The sequence below is a fragment of the Oncorhynchus mykiss genome, chromosome 8 (assembly GCF_057628025.1).
Source record: "Oncorhynchus mykiss isolate SJ-2025 chromosome 8, ASM5762802v1, whole genome shotgun sequence".
In the NCBI taxonomy this organism is placed as follows: domain Eukaryota; kingdom Metazoa; phylum Chordata; class Actinopteri; order Salmoniformes; family Salmonidae; genus Oncorhynchus; species Oncorhynchus mykiss.
This window is the reverse complement of record NC_143029.1, coordinates 90,724,463-90,739,794: the sequence shown is the minus strand read 5'-3', so window position 1 is coordinate 90,739,794 and position 15,332 is coordinate 90,724,463. Positions and strand designations below refer to the sequence as shown.

General features: G+C 45.1%; 1 protein-coding gene across 1 annotated transcript in view; it reads left to right on the top strand.

The window, feature by feature from the left end:
- LOC110531049 (piezo-type mechanosensitive ion channel component 2) overlaps positions 1-14,135 on the top strand; it is a 220,057-nt gene extending 205,922 nt beyond the window's left edge. Inside the window, exons 46-55 of the mRNA XM_090182937.1 lie at positions 600-814; positions 1,045-1,203; positions 2,226-2,373; positions 5,046-5,234; positions 5,657-5,752; positions 5,886-6,055; positions 9,173-9,289; positions 9,443-9,522; positions 10,022-10,220; positions 11,899-14,135. Of these exons, the coding sequence (XP_090039063.1) occupies positions 600-814; positions 1,045-1,203; positions 2,226-2,373; positions 5,046-5,234; positions 5,657-5,752; positions 5,886-6,055; positions 9,173-9,289; positions 9,443-9,522; positions 10,022-10,220; positions 11,899-12,151 (1,626 nt within the window). The 3' untranslated portion in view covers positions 12,152-14,135. The remainder of the gene's footprint in view (positions 1-599; positions 815-1,044; positions 1,204-2,225; positions 2,374-5,045; positions 5,235-5,656; positions 5,753-5,885; positions 6,056-9,172; positions 9,290-9,442; positions 9,523-10,021; positions 10,221-11,898) is intronic.
- The last annotated feature ends 1,197 nt before the right edge of the window (positions 14,136-15,332 follow it).

Genomic DNA, 15,332 nt, shown 5'->3' with positions numbered 1-15,332 from the left:
TCAGAATCACTCAGCGAGAGCAGACATCACTTCCTCTTATCTTTTCTTATCTTTTCTTATCTGTCAGAATCACTCAGCGAGAGCAGACATCACTTCCTCTTATCTTTTCTTATCTGTCAGAATCACTCAACGAGAGCAAACATCACTTCTTATCTTAACATCTTATCATAACATCACTTCTTATCTTATGTTTTCTTATCTGTCATAATCACTCAGCGAGAGCAGACATCACTTCCTCTTATCTTATCTTATCTTTTCTTATCTGTCAGAATCACTCAGCGAGAGCAGACATCACTTCCTCTTATCATTTCTTATCTGTCAGAATAACTCAACGAGAGCAAACATCACTTCTTATCTTAACATCTTATCATAACATCACTTCTTATCTTATGTTTTCTTATCTGTCATAATCACTCAGCGAGAGCAGACATCACTTCCTCTTATCTTATCTTATCTTTTCTTATCTGTCAGAAACACTCCGCGGGAGCAGACATCACTTCATCTCTTACCTTATCTTTTCTTATCTGTCAGAAACACTCCGCGGGAGCAGACATCACTTCCTCTTATCTTACCTTATCTTTTATAATCCATTTTGTCAGAAACACTCCGCGGGAGCAGACATCACGTCGTCCCTGTCGGAGGACCAGGTTCCCGGAGCCTTCCTGGTGATGGTACTGATCCAGTTTGGGACCATGGTGGTGGACCGGGCCCTGTACCTCAAGAAGACAGTGCTGGGGAAGGTCATCTTCCAGGTGATCCTGGTGTTCGGGATCCACTTCTGGATGTTCTTCATCCTGCCTGGAGTCACTGAGAGGTTAATACTCACCTTGTGGAGTAAATTAGTTAATACATGTGATTTATTGGGTTGATTTAATACATTTGTTGTTGAATTAGTTCATTTGGTAAACATATATGGACTGGGTGAGATCTCCTTAGGGGGGGGTAGGGGCCTCGTGATTGATTAAGGATGTATCATTAGTATCCGTGTTTGTCAGTAGTAACCTTGCTTAATTAACAGTATTTATACCTCTGTCCACTTTGCAGGCGTTTCAATGAGAACACAGTAGCCAAGCTATGGTACTGTATCAAGTGTATCTACTTTGGGCTGTCAGCCTATCAGATCCGCTGTGGCTACCCCACCAGAGTCCTGGGTAACTTCCTCACCAAGAGCTACAACTACGCCAACCTCTTCCTGTTTCAAGGGTGAGTTAGGACAAGGGGGTTCCCCAACTTTATTTTGGGGCCACAGACCAACTCTTCTGGTTTCTACGGTGAGTTAGGACAAGGGGTTCCCCAGCTTTATTTTGGTGCCACAGACCAACTCTTCTGGTTTCTAAGGTGAGTTAGGACAAGGGGGTTCCCCAACTTTATTTTGGGGGCCACAGACCAACTAAGTCAACCACTTCCTGTTTCAAGGGTGAGTTAGGACAGGGGGTTCCGCAAAATTTATTTTGGGGGCCACAGACCAATTCTTCTGGTTTCTAAGGTGAGTTAGGACAAGGGGTTCCCCAGCTTTATTTTGGGGCCACAGACCAACTCTTCTGGTTTCTAAGGTGCGTTAGGACAAGGGGGTTCCCCAGCTTTATTTTGGTGCCACAGACCAACTCTTCTGGTTTCTAAGGTGAGTTAGGACAAGGGGTTCCCCAGCTTTATTTTGGGGCCACAGACCAACTCTTCTGGTTGTAGGATTGGTGTAGGATTGGGGGAAATAAGCTTTTAAACCTGCAAAATGTTCTCTCTGGCAACAAGAGGGGAGGGAACAGTGCTTGTTCCCATAGAAATAGACGTGGTGTGGGATGGGGGGGGGGGGGGGGGGGGGGGATGTTCCCCAATGACGGAAAGGGGGGGCCTGAGTGAAAATGTTTGGGAACCTCTGCTCTAAACTTGTTCCTCGCCAAATTAATTCAATCTGTTGTAGCAGGGAACCTGGAACCTGGTCAGGTTCCCTGCATTAGGACCCAAGTTTGGGAAACATTGAGTTAGGACACTGTAGGGTGTAGTAGGACATTCAACTCACACATTCAACATACAGAAGAAAATCACTATTGTATAGTGTTGTAAGTCTCAAATTACTCTCTATTCCCTTTATAGTGTGACCCAGTGTACTTGAGTCCAGGAATCTGACTTGACTTGTGACACAAGTCACAATTAAACTGTATTTGAGAAATAGGCTGTGATTTGAGAGCCAGTGTCACAACACTGTGTATGTTTGTCTCCCCTTCCAGGTTCCGTCTGATCCCGTTCCTGACTGAGCTGCGTGCGGTGATGGACTGGGTCTGGACCGACACCTCTCTGTCTTTATCCTCTTGGATCTGTGTGGAAGACATCTACGCTCACATCTTCGTCCTCAAGTGCTGGAGGGAGTCAGAGAGGGTAGGTTGTGTATCCTCCTTGTTCATGTGTCTGTGGGACCAACAGGGTTCGAACACGAGCTCTGCCCACTGCGTCACAAGAATGTGTTAGCTTAGCCCACTCAGCTAAAACCTAGAGAAGGCCCAGTGTTAGCTTAGCCCACTCAGCTAAAACCTAGAGAAGGCCCAGTGTTAGCTTAGCCCACTCAGCTAGAACCTAGAGAAGGCCCAGTGTTAGCTTAGCCCACTCAGCTAGAACCTAGAGGCCCAGTGTTAGCTTAGCCCACTCAGCTAAAACCTAGAGAAGGCCCAGTGTTAGCTTAGCCCACTCAGCTAGAACCTAGAGAAGGCCCAGTGTTAGCTTAGCCCACTCAGCTAGAACCTAGAGGCCCAGTGTTAGCTTAGCCCACTCAGCTAAAACCTAGAGAAGGCCCAGTATTAGCTTAGCCCACTCAGCTAAAACCTAGAGAAGGCCCAGTGTTAGCTTAGCCCACTCAGCTAAAACCTAGAGAAGGCCCACCACTGCCTTCTGTTTTTTTTAGTTTTTTTTATATACATTTTTCCACAAGCTGCATTTGTGTTGCAAAGTTAGATTTGATTGAAACTTTAGCTCTGGTAGTTTAGACTTTAGGTCTTCAGCTCTTCAGGTCTAAGGCAAGATTACCCAGATAACCATGGACAGGGGAGGATACAATCCACTCATCATGGGAGCGTGGTCACCGAACCAACCACCTTACATCACATAACTCTATGCATGCATCCCAAATGGCACCCTATTCCCTATACAGTGCACTACTTTTGACCCCAAATGGAACCCTATTCCCTATATAGTGCACTACTTTAGACCAGAGCCCATTGCACCCTATTCCCTATAAAGTGCACTACTTTTGACCAGGACCCACTGGCACCATATTGCGTATGGACTATTTGGGCCCTGGTCACTTTATACGGCACAAGGGTGCCATTTCAGAGGTATCCTCAGTCCATAACTATAGTCCTCCTCTCCAGTGGTATCCTCAGTCCATAACTATAGTCCTCTCCTCTCCAGTGGTATCCTCAGTCCATAACTATAGTCCTCCTCTCCAGTGGTATCCTCAGTCCATAACTATAGTCCTCTCCTCTCCAGTGGTATCCTCAGTCCATAACTATAGTCCTCCTCTCCAGTGGTATCCTCAGTCCATAACTATAGTCCTCTCCTCTCCAGTGGTATCCTCAGTCCATAACTATAGTCCTCCTCTCCAGTGGTATCCTCAGTCCATAACTATAGTCCACCTCTCCAGTGGTATCCTCAGTCCATAACTATAGTCCTCTCCTCTTCAGTGGTATCCTCAGTCCATAACTATAGTCCTCTCCTCTCCAGTGGTATCCTCAGTCCATAACTATAGTCCTCTCCTCTCCAGTGGTATCCTCAGTCCATAACTATAGTCCTCCTCTCCAGTGGTATCCTCAGTCCATAACTATAGTCCTCTCCTCTCCAGTGGTATCCTCAGTCCATAACTATAGTCCTCCTCTCCAGTGGTATCCTCAGTCCATAACTATAGTCCACCTCTCCAGTGGTATCCTCAGTCCATAACTATAGTCCTCTCCTCTCCAGTGGTATCCTCAGTCCATAACTATAGTCCTCTCCTCTTCAGTGGTATCCTCAGTCCATAACTATAGTCCTCTCCTCTCCAGTGGTATCCTCAGCCAATAACTATAGTCCTCCTCTCCAGTGGTATCCTCAGTCCATAACTATAGTCCTCCTCTCCAGTGGTATCCTCAGTCCATAACTATAGTCCTCTCCTCTCCAGTGGTATCCTCAGTCCATAACTATAGTCCTCCTCTCCTCTCCAGTGGTATCCTCAGTCCATAACTATAGTCCTCTCCTCTCCAGTGGTATCCTCAGTCCATAACTATAGTCCTCTCCTCTCCAGTGGTATCCTCAGTCCATAACTATAGTCCTCCTGTCCTCTCCAGTGGTATCCTCAGTCCATAACTATAGTCCTCTCCTCTCCAGTGGTATCCTCAGTCCATAACTATAGTCCTGCTCTCCTCTCCAGTGGTATCCTCAGTCCATAACTATAGTCCTGCTCTCCTCTCCAGTGGTATCCTCAGTCCATAACTATAGTCCTCTCGTCTCCAGTGGTATCCTCAGTCCATAACTATAGTCCTCTCCTCTCCAGTGGTATCCTCAGTCCATAACTATAGTCCTCTCCTCTCCAGTGGTATCCTCATTCCATAACTATAGTCCTCCTCTCCTCTCCAGTGGTATCCTTAGTCCATAACTATAGTCCTCCTCTCCAGTGGTATCCTCAGCCCATAACTATAGTCCTCCTCTCCAGTGGTATCCTTAGTCCATAACTATAGTCCTCTCCTCTCCAGTGGTATCCTCAGTCCATAACTATAGTCCTCCTCTCCTCTCCAGTGGTATCCTCAGTCCATAACTATTGTCCTCTCCTCTCCAGTGGTATCCTTAGTCCATAACTATAGTCCTCTCCTCTCCAGTGGTATCCTCAGTCCATAACTATAGTCCTCTCCTCTCCAGTGGTATCCTCAGTCCATAACAATAGTCCTCCTCTCCAGTGGTATCCTCAGCCCATAACTATAGTCCTCTCCTCTCCAGTGGTATCCTTAGTCCATAACTATAGTCCTCCTCTCCTCTTCAGAGGTATCCTCAGTCCATAACTATAGTCCTGCTCTCCCCCTACCCTCCAGAGATACCCCCAGCCGCGAGGCCAGGCGAAGAAGCCGGTGGTGAAGTATGGGATGGGAGGGATGATCGTCATGCTTCTGATCTGTATCATCTGGTTCCCTCTACTCTTCATGTCTCTGGTCAAGTCTGTGGTGGGGGTGGTCAACAAACCACTGGACGTCTCCTTCTCCATCACCCTGGCCGGGTTCCAGGTACTATAACAGAACTAAGGCTCTGCTACTGATAGGTCCATCAGTTGCTCGGGTTCGAGATTAATCCGTCTGTCCGTCAGTCAGACAGACAGTCCAGTCTAGTTTGACATTATTTGTGCATTATGGGTACATTGGAATTGACCCAGCCTGTTTTTGTGACTTGCTGTTCTGTAGATTACATCCTAAATTGTGTTTTCCAGCCCATAGAGATAGTTAGAGAACTCATCAATGTAGCTGTGCCATTGTGGCGTTTGTGACAGCACCCACGATTAAAATCTCCATTGTGAAATAGTCAATTTACTTATTATTATTATTATTATTATTATTATTGTAAAGCTAATATTGGCGATTTATAGCCACCTGTCCATGCTAAAACAGTTTACACCAGAGATGAGTCCTCTAACTAAGTCCATCTTTTCCAGCCCATCTTCACAATGAGTGCTCAGCAGAACCAGCTCAGAGAAGTCTCCAACCATGAATTCCATAACACATTCATGAGGTCATACCTCAGCGATCCTGTAAGTGCACGGTTACAAGTATTTTATGCAACTACTATATGTCTTGTCTCACTGGGATGGGTGGGCCGAGCACAGGGTAAATCTCCATTGTAACACGTAGACAATATTCTCATCCCTCCTGTCCTCTGTACAGGAAGCGATGCAGTGGTTGGAGTCCTACATGCCAGAGGACCTGACCATAGCTGAGTTGGAGGGCAGCTCTAACAGTCTGTGGACCATCAGTCCTCCCAGTAGAACTAACATCATGAAGATGCTCAGCTCCAAGGAGCAGTTCCCCATCACTGTAGCTTGGTCTATCCAGCGGTAAGAACAGTTCCCCATCACTGTAGCTTGGTCTATCCAGCGGTAAGAACAGTTCCCCATCACTGTAGCTTGGTCTGTCCAACGGTAAGAACAGTCCCCCATCACTGTAGCTTGGTCTGTCCAACAGTAAGAACAGTCCCCCATTACTGTAGCTTGGTCTATCCAACGGTAAGAACAGTCCCCCATCACTGTAGCTTGGTCTGTCCAACGGTAAGAACAGTTCCCCATCACTGTAGTCTAGAGCAAAGTAAAGTAGAGTAAATTAGAGTAGAGTTGAGTAGAGTAGTGTAGTGTAGAGTAGAGTAGAGTAGAGTAGTGTAAAGTACACATTGGACAGCATTGCACATCATTGCACAGCATTGGACATCATTGCACAGCATTGCACATCATTGCACAGCATTGCACAGCATTGCACATGTAACCGATGTGAAACGGCTAGCTAGTTAGCGGTGGTGCACGCCAATAGTGTTTCGATCGGTGACATCACTCACTCTGAGACCTTGAAGTAGTGGTTCCCCTTGCTCTGCAAGGACCGCGGCTTTTGTGGAGCGATGGGTAACGATGCTTCGAGGGTGACTGTTGATGTGTGCAGAGGGTCCCTGGTTCGAGCCCAGGTTGGGGCGAGGAGAGGGACGGAAGCTATACTGTTACACACACCATTGCATATCATTGCACATCATTGCACTACAAGCCACTGATGCAGACCTTTGGAACATCTACATTTGAAAAAGTCTAATAAATCCATGTAATATAACACCATCACAATAAATCCATTATTTATTTTAGACAAGTCTAAAGACTATATATAAACTGATTTATTGGTGTAACGTGTACGCTGGGATTCAGGAAGCAAGTATCGGAAGTGAATAATTGTATAAATAAACTAACATGGGAACAAAACAAGAAACACGAGTAGCGTACAGACATGAAACATATAAACAGAAACAATAACACCTGGGGAAAGAACCAACGGGAGTGACAGATTTAGGGAAGGTAATCAGACAGAAAGAACCAACGGGAGTGACAGATTTAGGGAAAGTAATCAGGCAGAAAGAACCAAAGGGAGTGACATATATAGGGAAGGTAATCAGGCAGAAAGAACCAAAGGGAGTGACATATATAGGGAAAGTAATCAGGCAGAAAGAACCAAAGGGAGTGACATATATAGGGAAAGTAATCAGGCAGAAAGAACCAAAGGGAGTGACAGATTTAGGGAAGGTAATCAGGCAGAAAAGAACCAAAGGGAGTGATTAGTGATAGGGAAGGTAATCAGACAGGTGATTGAGTCCAGGTGAGTCTGATGAGGAGCTGATGCGTGTAACGATGGTGACAGGTGTGCATAATAATGAGCAGCCTGACGACCTTGAGCACCGGAGAGGGAGTATACGTGTCAGTACCCCCTCCCGGATGCGCAGCTCCAACTGCAGGACGCTGACCAGAGGGACGGTCCCGAGGACCAGGAATGGGCTTGTCGCTTCAGCTGAGGTGCGGGAGCCTGACGAACTGGGCCAAGGCGCGGGAGCCTGACAAGCCGGCCGAGGCGCAAGAGACTGACGAACTGGGCCGAGGCGCGAGAGCCTGACGAGCCGGCCGAGGCGCGGGAGCCTGACGAGCCGGCCGAGGCGCGGGAGCCTGACGAGCCGGCTGAGGCGCGGGAGCCTGACGAACTGGGCCGAGGCGTGAGAGCCTGACGAACTGGGCCGAGGCGCGAGAGACTGACGAACTGGGCCGAGGCGCGAGAGCCTCACAAACCGGCCGAGGCGCGGGAGCCTGACGAGCCGACCGAGGCGCGGGAGACTGACGAACTGGGCCGAGGCGCGAGAGACTGACGAACTGGGCCGAGGCGCGAGAGACTGACGAACTGGGCCGAGGCGCGAGAGACTGACGAACTGGGCCGAGGCGCGAGAGACTGACGAGTAGTCTATTTCAGAAGAACAGATGCTCTGAGTTGTCCTTATTTTAGGCCCTAATCTGGCTATGCCATATGGCTGTGAGCAACACTAGTTCATTTAGCAGACAAGATTTGCTTAGAATTCCGTGGCATTCTTTTATAGTATGAAGAATACAATTGAACATAGCTGAATAAAATATAAAACGATTTGAGGGAGTGAGCACATGGCTGTTCTGTGTTGGTTAACAAAGAAACAGGTCCTCCTATGTGCTTAATTTAGAGTTATTTATGTAACTTTAGTTGTGATACAAATGTTGGGCTTATATTTAGATGTTTTATACATTCTAAGGCTGCATGATGTGACTCTAATGATGATTTGAAAAAATACGCTCTTTTATTTTTGCGCTGGCTGCACACACTTCATCAGTCTCTCATTCATAATTTGACAAGCACTTGATAATGCCTCAAATTTCCTAGCAGCTTCCCCTTTGTGTGGCCCCTAAAACAATCCATGTCTTACACACACAGACAGGGACACACACAAACGCTAGCACACATATTCTACAGACACGTACATTGTATTGTTGTATGGTGGTATTGTACATATTCTATGTTATATGATATTGTCTTTGATTTTCTGTGATGTAAATGCCTTAATGTGTTTTTGTTCTTGCTGGGCCCCAGGAAGAGTAGCCGCTTCCTTAGCAGGAACTAATGCGGATCCATAATAAACCCCAGGAAGAGTAGCTGCTGCCTTGGCAGGAACTAACGGGGATCCATAATAAACCCCAGGAAGAGTAGCTGCTGCCTTGGCAGGAACTAATGGGGATCCATAATAAACCCCAGGAAGAGTAGCTGCTGCCTTGGCAGGAACTAACGGGGATCCATAATAAACCCCAGGAAGAGTAGTTGCTGCCTTGGCAGGAACTAACGGGGATCCATAATAAACCCCAGGAAGAGTAGCTGCTGCCTTGGCAGGAACTAACGGGGATCTATAATAAACCCCAGGAAGAGTAGCTGCTGCCTTGGCAGGAGCTAACGGGGATCTATAATAAACCCCAGGAAGAGTAGCTGCTGCCTTGGCAGGAACTAACGGGGATCTATAATAAACCCCAGGAAGAGTAGCTGCTGCTAATTGGGATCCATAATAAATACAAATTATGGCCAAGTCAGACTATGTATGCAGTGAATGATCAGGCCAAGATGTTCTGTATTGTCTGAAACAGGAACCCGACTCTGGGAGCGAAGGCTGAGTTTTCTACGGGGAAGAAGGTGATGTTTCTGGATGATAAAACCAAGCTGGAGCTATTCCTACTGCTCAATGGGACCAGAAAAGATGGAGTGTGAGTGTACTTTTAATTCATGGATTTGTCAATTAAACAATAAAAAAATAAAAAAATCTAACTATTTTTATTTTAAAAACGAATCTGAAATATTAGTGACTGTATTCCCTTCCCGGATGTTAGTAACAGCCTGTTGTATTCCTCTGTTGCCAGGGTGATAAAACATGGCTTCCAACGGTATCTCCGAGCCCCTACTGACTCTGAGGCCAAACCCATAGAACAGCTGTCTACAGGTAAAGCTGCATTTAAACATCTCAATACACTTTACACCAATATACAATAAAATACATTTAAAAAACAAGACATTAGTCTTAACACTTATCTTTATATCTGACTTTCATGATGGTTATGTTGTAATGTTGTTAGTTGTCAATCATCTTGTCTTTATTGTGTTAATTGCTTGTTGTCAGTAGTGTTATAGCGTAGGGCTTGAATCAATCCGTATCGTGGAAGTTCTGCGCTATAGTGCAATTGAAATTTAAAGGCAATGTTCCCGCGTTTGTGGAGACTGCATTCACGGTAAACGCTCAATTGGAAATGACCTTTAAATTTAAAATGGCGCTATAGAATCGAGCTGTGTTTGTTGTCAATCATGTTATTTTGAAGCCAAAAGGCACCTTTTCCACATTGTGTGGACTAAAGTTTTTCTTATTCTACTCATTGTCTTATAGACGTGTTTATGAACATTAAAAACACAATGGTATTATATTCCATTCTATTCTATTCCTCCAGAGGAAGTAGCCATCACTTTGGCATTGGAGCGTTTACATAACGACTCAGAGGGGGTCCAGGAGTGGTGGATCGTGAACCAGACTAGTCCGGGAAAGATCAACGTTCGTAGCCCCAAGAATCTGTACAACGCTGGGCTGGAGCTCTATGTCTTCAGCGATCAGGTCAGCCCTCCTAGTCTGGGCTTTCTGGCTGGATACGGGTGAGTAGAACAAACATAGCATAGCATCACATAAAATCACATCTAACACACGTGTGAAATCTCTACCCTGGCAGTGTTTGCTAGCTAGCCCATCATTTTCTCATAAGCCCAACATTTTTGTTTTAACACTTTTGATAAAGAAAGTGTCCTCCCTATCAACTAGCTGTCAGTGTCCTCCCTATCAGCTAGCTGTCAGTTTCGGTGTCCTCCCTATCAGCTAGCTGTCAGTGTCAGTGTCCTCCCTATCGGCTAGCTGTCAGTGTCGGTGTCCTCCCTATCAGCTAGCTGTCAGTGTCAGTGTCCTCCCTATCGGCTAGCTGTCAGTGTCAGTGTCCTCCCTATCGGCTAGCTGTCAGTGTCAGTGTCCTCCCTATCGGCTAGCTGTCACTTTCGGTGTCCTCCCTATCAGCTAGCTGTCAGTGTCCTCCCTATCAGCTAGCTGTCAGTGTCAGTGTCCTCCCTATCGGCTAGCTGTCAGTGTCAATGTCCTCCCTATCAGCTAGCTGTCAGTGTCAGTGTCCTCCCTATCAGCTAGCTGTCAGTGTCCTCCCTATCGGCTAGCTGTCAGTGTCCTCCCTATCGGCTAGCTGTCAGTGTCCTCCCTATCGGCTAGCTGTCAGTGTCCTCCCTATCGGCTAGCTGTCAGTGTCCTCCCTATCGGCTAGCTGTCAGTTCCCTTCCTATCAACTAGCTGTCAGTGTCCTCCCTATCGGCTAGCTGTCGGTGTCAGTGTCCTCCCTATCGGCTAGCTGTCGGTGTCAGTGTCCTCCCTATCAGCTAGCTATTAGTGTCAGTGTCCTCCCTATCAGCTAGCTATTAGTGTCAGTGTCCTCCCTATCGGCTAGCTGTCGGTGTCAGTGTCCTCCCTATCGGCTAGCTGTCAGTGTCAGTGTCCTCCCTATCAGCTAGATGTCAGTGTCAGTGTCCTCCCTATCAGCTAGATGTCAGTGTCAGTGTCCTCCCTATCAGCTAGCTATTAGTGTCAGTGTCCTCCCTATCAGCTAGCTATTAGTGTCAGTGTCCTCCCTATCGGCTAGCTGTCGGTGTCAGTGTCCTCCCTATCAGCTAGCTATTAGTGTCAGTGTCCTCCCTATCAGCTAGCTATTAGTGTCAGTGTCCTCCCTATCAGCTAGCTGTCAGTGTCAGTGTCCTCCCTATCGGCTAGCTGTCAGTGTCAGTGTCCTCCCTATCAGCTAGATGTCAGTGTCAGTGTCCTCCCTATCAGCTAGATGTCAGTGTCAGTGTCCTCCCCTCCCAAGGGTTAGAAGACTTGTTTCCATGGTGGTCCTCTATTGGTTGCAGGGCAAAAACAAGTGACATGGGCACTCATCAAGTTCAATTATATACACTTCATATACAAAAGCATGTGGACACCCCTTCAAATTCTACACCCCTTCAATCCAGGTCTTCAAATCACTTAGAGACATACCCAGAAAGATTCTCAACTTTTGTAAATTAGATATTTGTGTATTTCATTTTCAAAACATTTGCAAAAAAAAATCTAAAAACAAGTTTTCACTTTGCCATTATTTGGGTATTGTTTGTAGTTGGGTGAGGGAAAAAATGAATTTAATGTTGAATTTAGACTGTAAACAACAAAATGTGGAATAAGTCAAGGAGTATGCATACTTTCTGAAGGCTTAATTACAGTATCTCCTTATCTCTTCCTCTCCTCCAGGATCATGGGTCTGTACGCCTCTGTGGTGCTCGTCATCGGTAAGTTCGTCCGTGAGTTCTTCAGCGGTATCTCTCACACCATCATGTTCGAGGAGCTGCCCAACGTGGACCGCATCCTGAAGCTCTGCACCGACATCTTCCTGGTCCGAGAGACGGGAGAGCTGGACCTGGAGGAAGACATGTACGCTAAACTCATCTTCCTCTATCGCTCGCCTGAGACTATGATCAAATGGACCAGGGAAAAGACTCAGTGAGCTTAGCTGTAAAAGGCTAGAAGTTTCAATCCCCTTTCAATGTGGATAGAAGTTTAAAAGTATTAACCTCCCACTGGTCTCTGGGATGTTGAAGTTATGGATGGACTCGATCAGTCCAGACAGACCGTTTTTTGCTGACACTTTAGTCAGTTCTTAACTGTTAGTCATTTTTATGGAAGTAGACCTCCGAGGAGGAAGGAAGGGCCAAAGCTTGCCGGCCCCTGTTGCAACTAAAAAAAGAAACACTGGGTTCTTCGATTTCATTTCAGCAAGCCATGACACCGACCATCTCAGATTTTTCTGAAATAGTCTGTAGTTTGATAAAGATGATATAAACATTCCTGCAACATTATTTTGTTGAAAGACAATTTGAAATCTGAGAAATTAAGCTAATTGATTGCACACAAATCATCAATTTCAATTTAAATACCAAACATCCAATTTGGACCAAACCACTTATTTGGATTTGTTTGGTGGGGGTATAAACATCTAGTTTATACCACATGTACCCACAGCCAAACATCACCCCCAACTCCCCATCCCATTCCCCCAGCACAACATCACCCCCAACTCCCCATCCCATTCCCCCCAGCACATCACCCCCAACTCCCCATCCCATTCCCTTCACCACAACATCACCCCCAACTCCCCATCCCATTCCCCCCCAGCCAAACATCACCCCCAACTCCCCATCCCATTCCCCCCCAGCCCAACATCACCCCCAACTCCCCATCCCATTCCCCCTCCAGCCCAACATCACCCCCAACTCCCCATCCCATTCCCCCTCCAGCCCAACATCACCCCCAACTCCCCATCCCATTCCCCCCCCAGCCCAACATCACCCCCAACTCCCCATCCCATTTCCCCTCATGTCTCCATCCAATCCCCCGCAGCCCCTCCCCCTAGTTAGGACTGACCTGTAAATATAAAAAAAAAAGGAGTTGCCTAGTCATGTGTACGTGTCTCTCAAATCTTGTAATGTTTTTAAACCATTACTGTCCATGATATCAGCAAGGGTACAGATTCCACATTTGGACCATTGGGGTGATGTAAAATACCGCCGTCCAGATCGCAAGGCATTATTGTGAAATATTGGACTCTGGGTATTCCATTTTGATTCCCAGTTACATTGTTTTTCAATTTTGCGCCAAATATAGATTGTGTTCGCAATAATAGGATCAAAGCTATAGTTTACATTGTTTGAGGGATGTATCAATGACGACCACCTCTTCCAGGGCAATAGGATACACCATATTTCTCTCTATACTCAACCAGAGGGCAGAAGAATCATGTCTAAACCAATTTAGGATGGGACGAAAAGCTAGTGTCTGGAAATACCATTTAAAGTTTGGTACAGATGGTCCACTTCCTGTTATTACTGAGGGATCGGAATATAGTATTTGAATCACATTAATGAAATTGGAGCCAAGTCCCATATGTTACAAAACCGACCAAAGATATGACCATTCTGGTCTATCAAAAGATATGATCATTCTGGTCTATCAAAAGATATGATCATTCTAGTCTATCAAAAGATATGACCATTCTAGTCTATCAAAAGATATGATCATTCTGGTCTATCAAAAGATATGATCATTCTAGTCTATCAAAAGATATGACCATTCTGGTCTATCAAAAGATATGATCATTCTAGTCTATCAAAAGATATGACCATTCTGGTCTATCAAAAGATATGATCATTCTGGTCTATCAAAAGATATGATCATTCTGGTCTATCAAAAGAAATGACCATTCTAGTCTATGAAAAGCTTTTTCTGTGTTGAGGGCTAGAACGGCCCAAGGAGCTTTGGTTTCTGATGAAGCATGCTAGATATGTAATAGATGGTGTTTTTTTTTAATCAAACCCGCTTTGGTCCGCATGTACACCAATTCGAGACAGGATGACAGAATAAATATATATTATCTGAGTTTATCAAAGATAGGGGGGCGACTGGTTGGTTTCCTTAACTTAAAAAAATAAAAATGTAAATGAAATTAGTGGTGTTTTTGCATCCCTTCTAAATAAACCTTTGTGAACGGCTTTGTTCATCATTTCAATTAACGGTGGACCTAATTGGTTCCAGCATGTTAAATAGACCTCAGGAAGAATATCATCCGAACCAGATGATGTGTCTTTATCCATGGCATCCATGGTATCCAATGCCCTTTTGAGTTCATGGAGAGAGATTTGGGCTCCCAGCGAGCTGGTTTCCTCAATTGCGAGGGAGAGGAGTTTGTATATCTTTTAAAAACAACTTGATCTAGATCGGTGTGGGTTTACAATCAGAAGTGTACAATTCTTTATAGAAACGGGAAGTATCTTTGGTTGATTCATTTGAGATTAATTCAGATTCAGTAGTTTGCAATGTCCGATAATTGATCATTGCTGTGTAGTTTATTAGCCAGTAGACGACTGGGTCCGTTACCATGGAAGTAATGGTGGAGTCTAACTCCATGGATGGAACATTCTGCTGTCTGTCTTATCAATTTAGTTCTGTTTGGACTTTGAAGAGAATAATCGCTACATGGTCTGGAAAACAAAGGTGTTTTTCACCCTGCCTGTCCTTGACAACTTATTTTTACATTTCTGATATCTTCTTTTAATTGTGATTTATTCAGCCCAGATGCAAATGCAGTCGCATTGTTGTTAAATTAAAACCTTTGTCGGCGTCCCATAAAATCAGAGGATCATCGACTGAATTTTTGTTAATCGTTACGAATTCATTCAATTCAGTTTCAAATATGGTCACAGGAAGTAGGATTTGGGTAGTAAGGGAAACGTCAAAGTTCCAATCTTGTGAACAAACCACATCTTAACAATGACTAAGATGTGAGGAATCCAAATAAATGGTCAGAATTATATAAAATATAGTTTATTCATGCTATGTAATGTATTCTCTTGTTCAGAGAAATTAGCCATTTGAAGTCGCTTGCATTTCCCCCTATAAATTAGTGTTAAAGTACCAGGTTTTTCCACCCTAGATGCCGCTGTTCCCTCTGCTGCTACACTCTTTTGTACATTTAATTCTCTTGTGTTTATTAAATGGACCTTTGTAGCAACTTTGGGTAGAAAACCAAAAAAAAAAATGTTTTGCTCATGATGCAAATAAATTAATGTGGTCATCCTCACAAGTCAAGCCAGTCCTCCATGAAAGACATTAAAACACACACAAACTGTCCT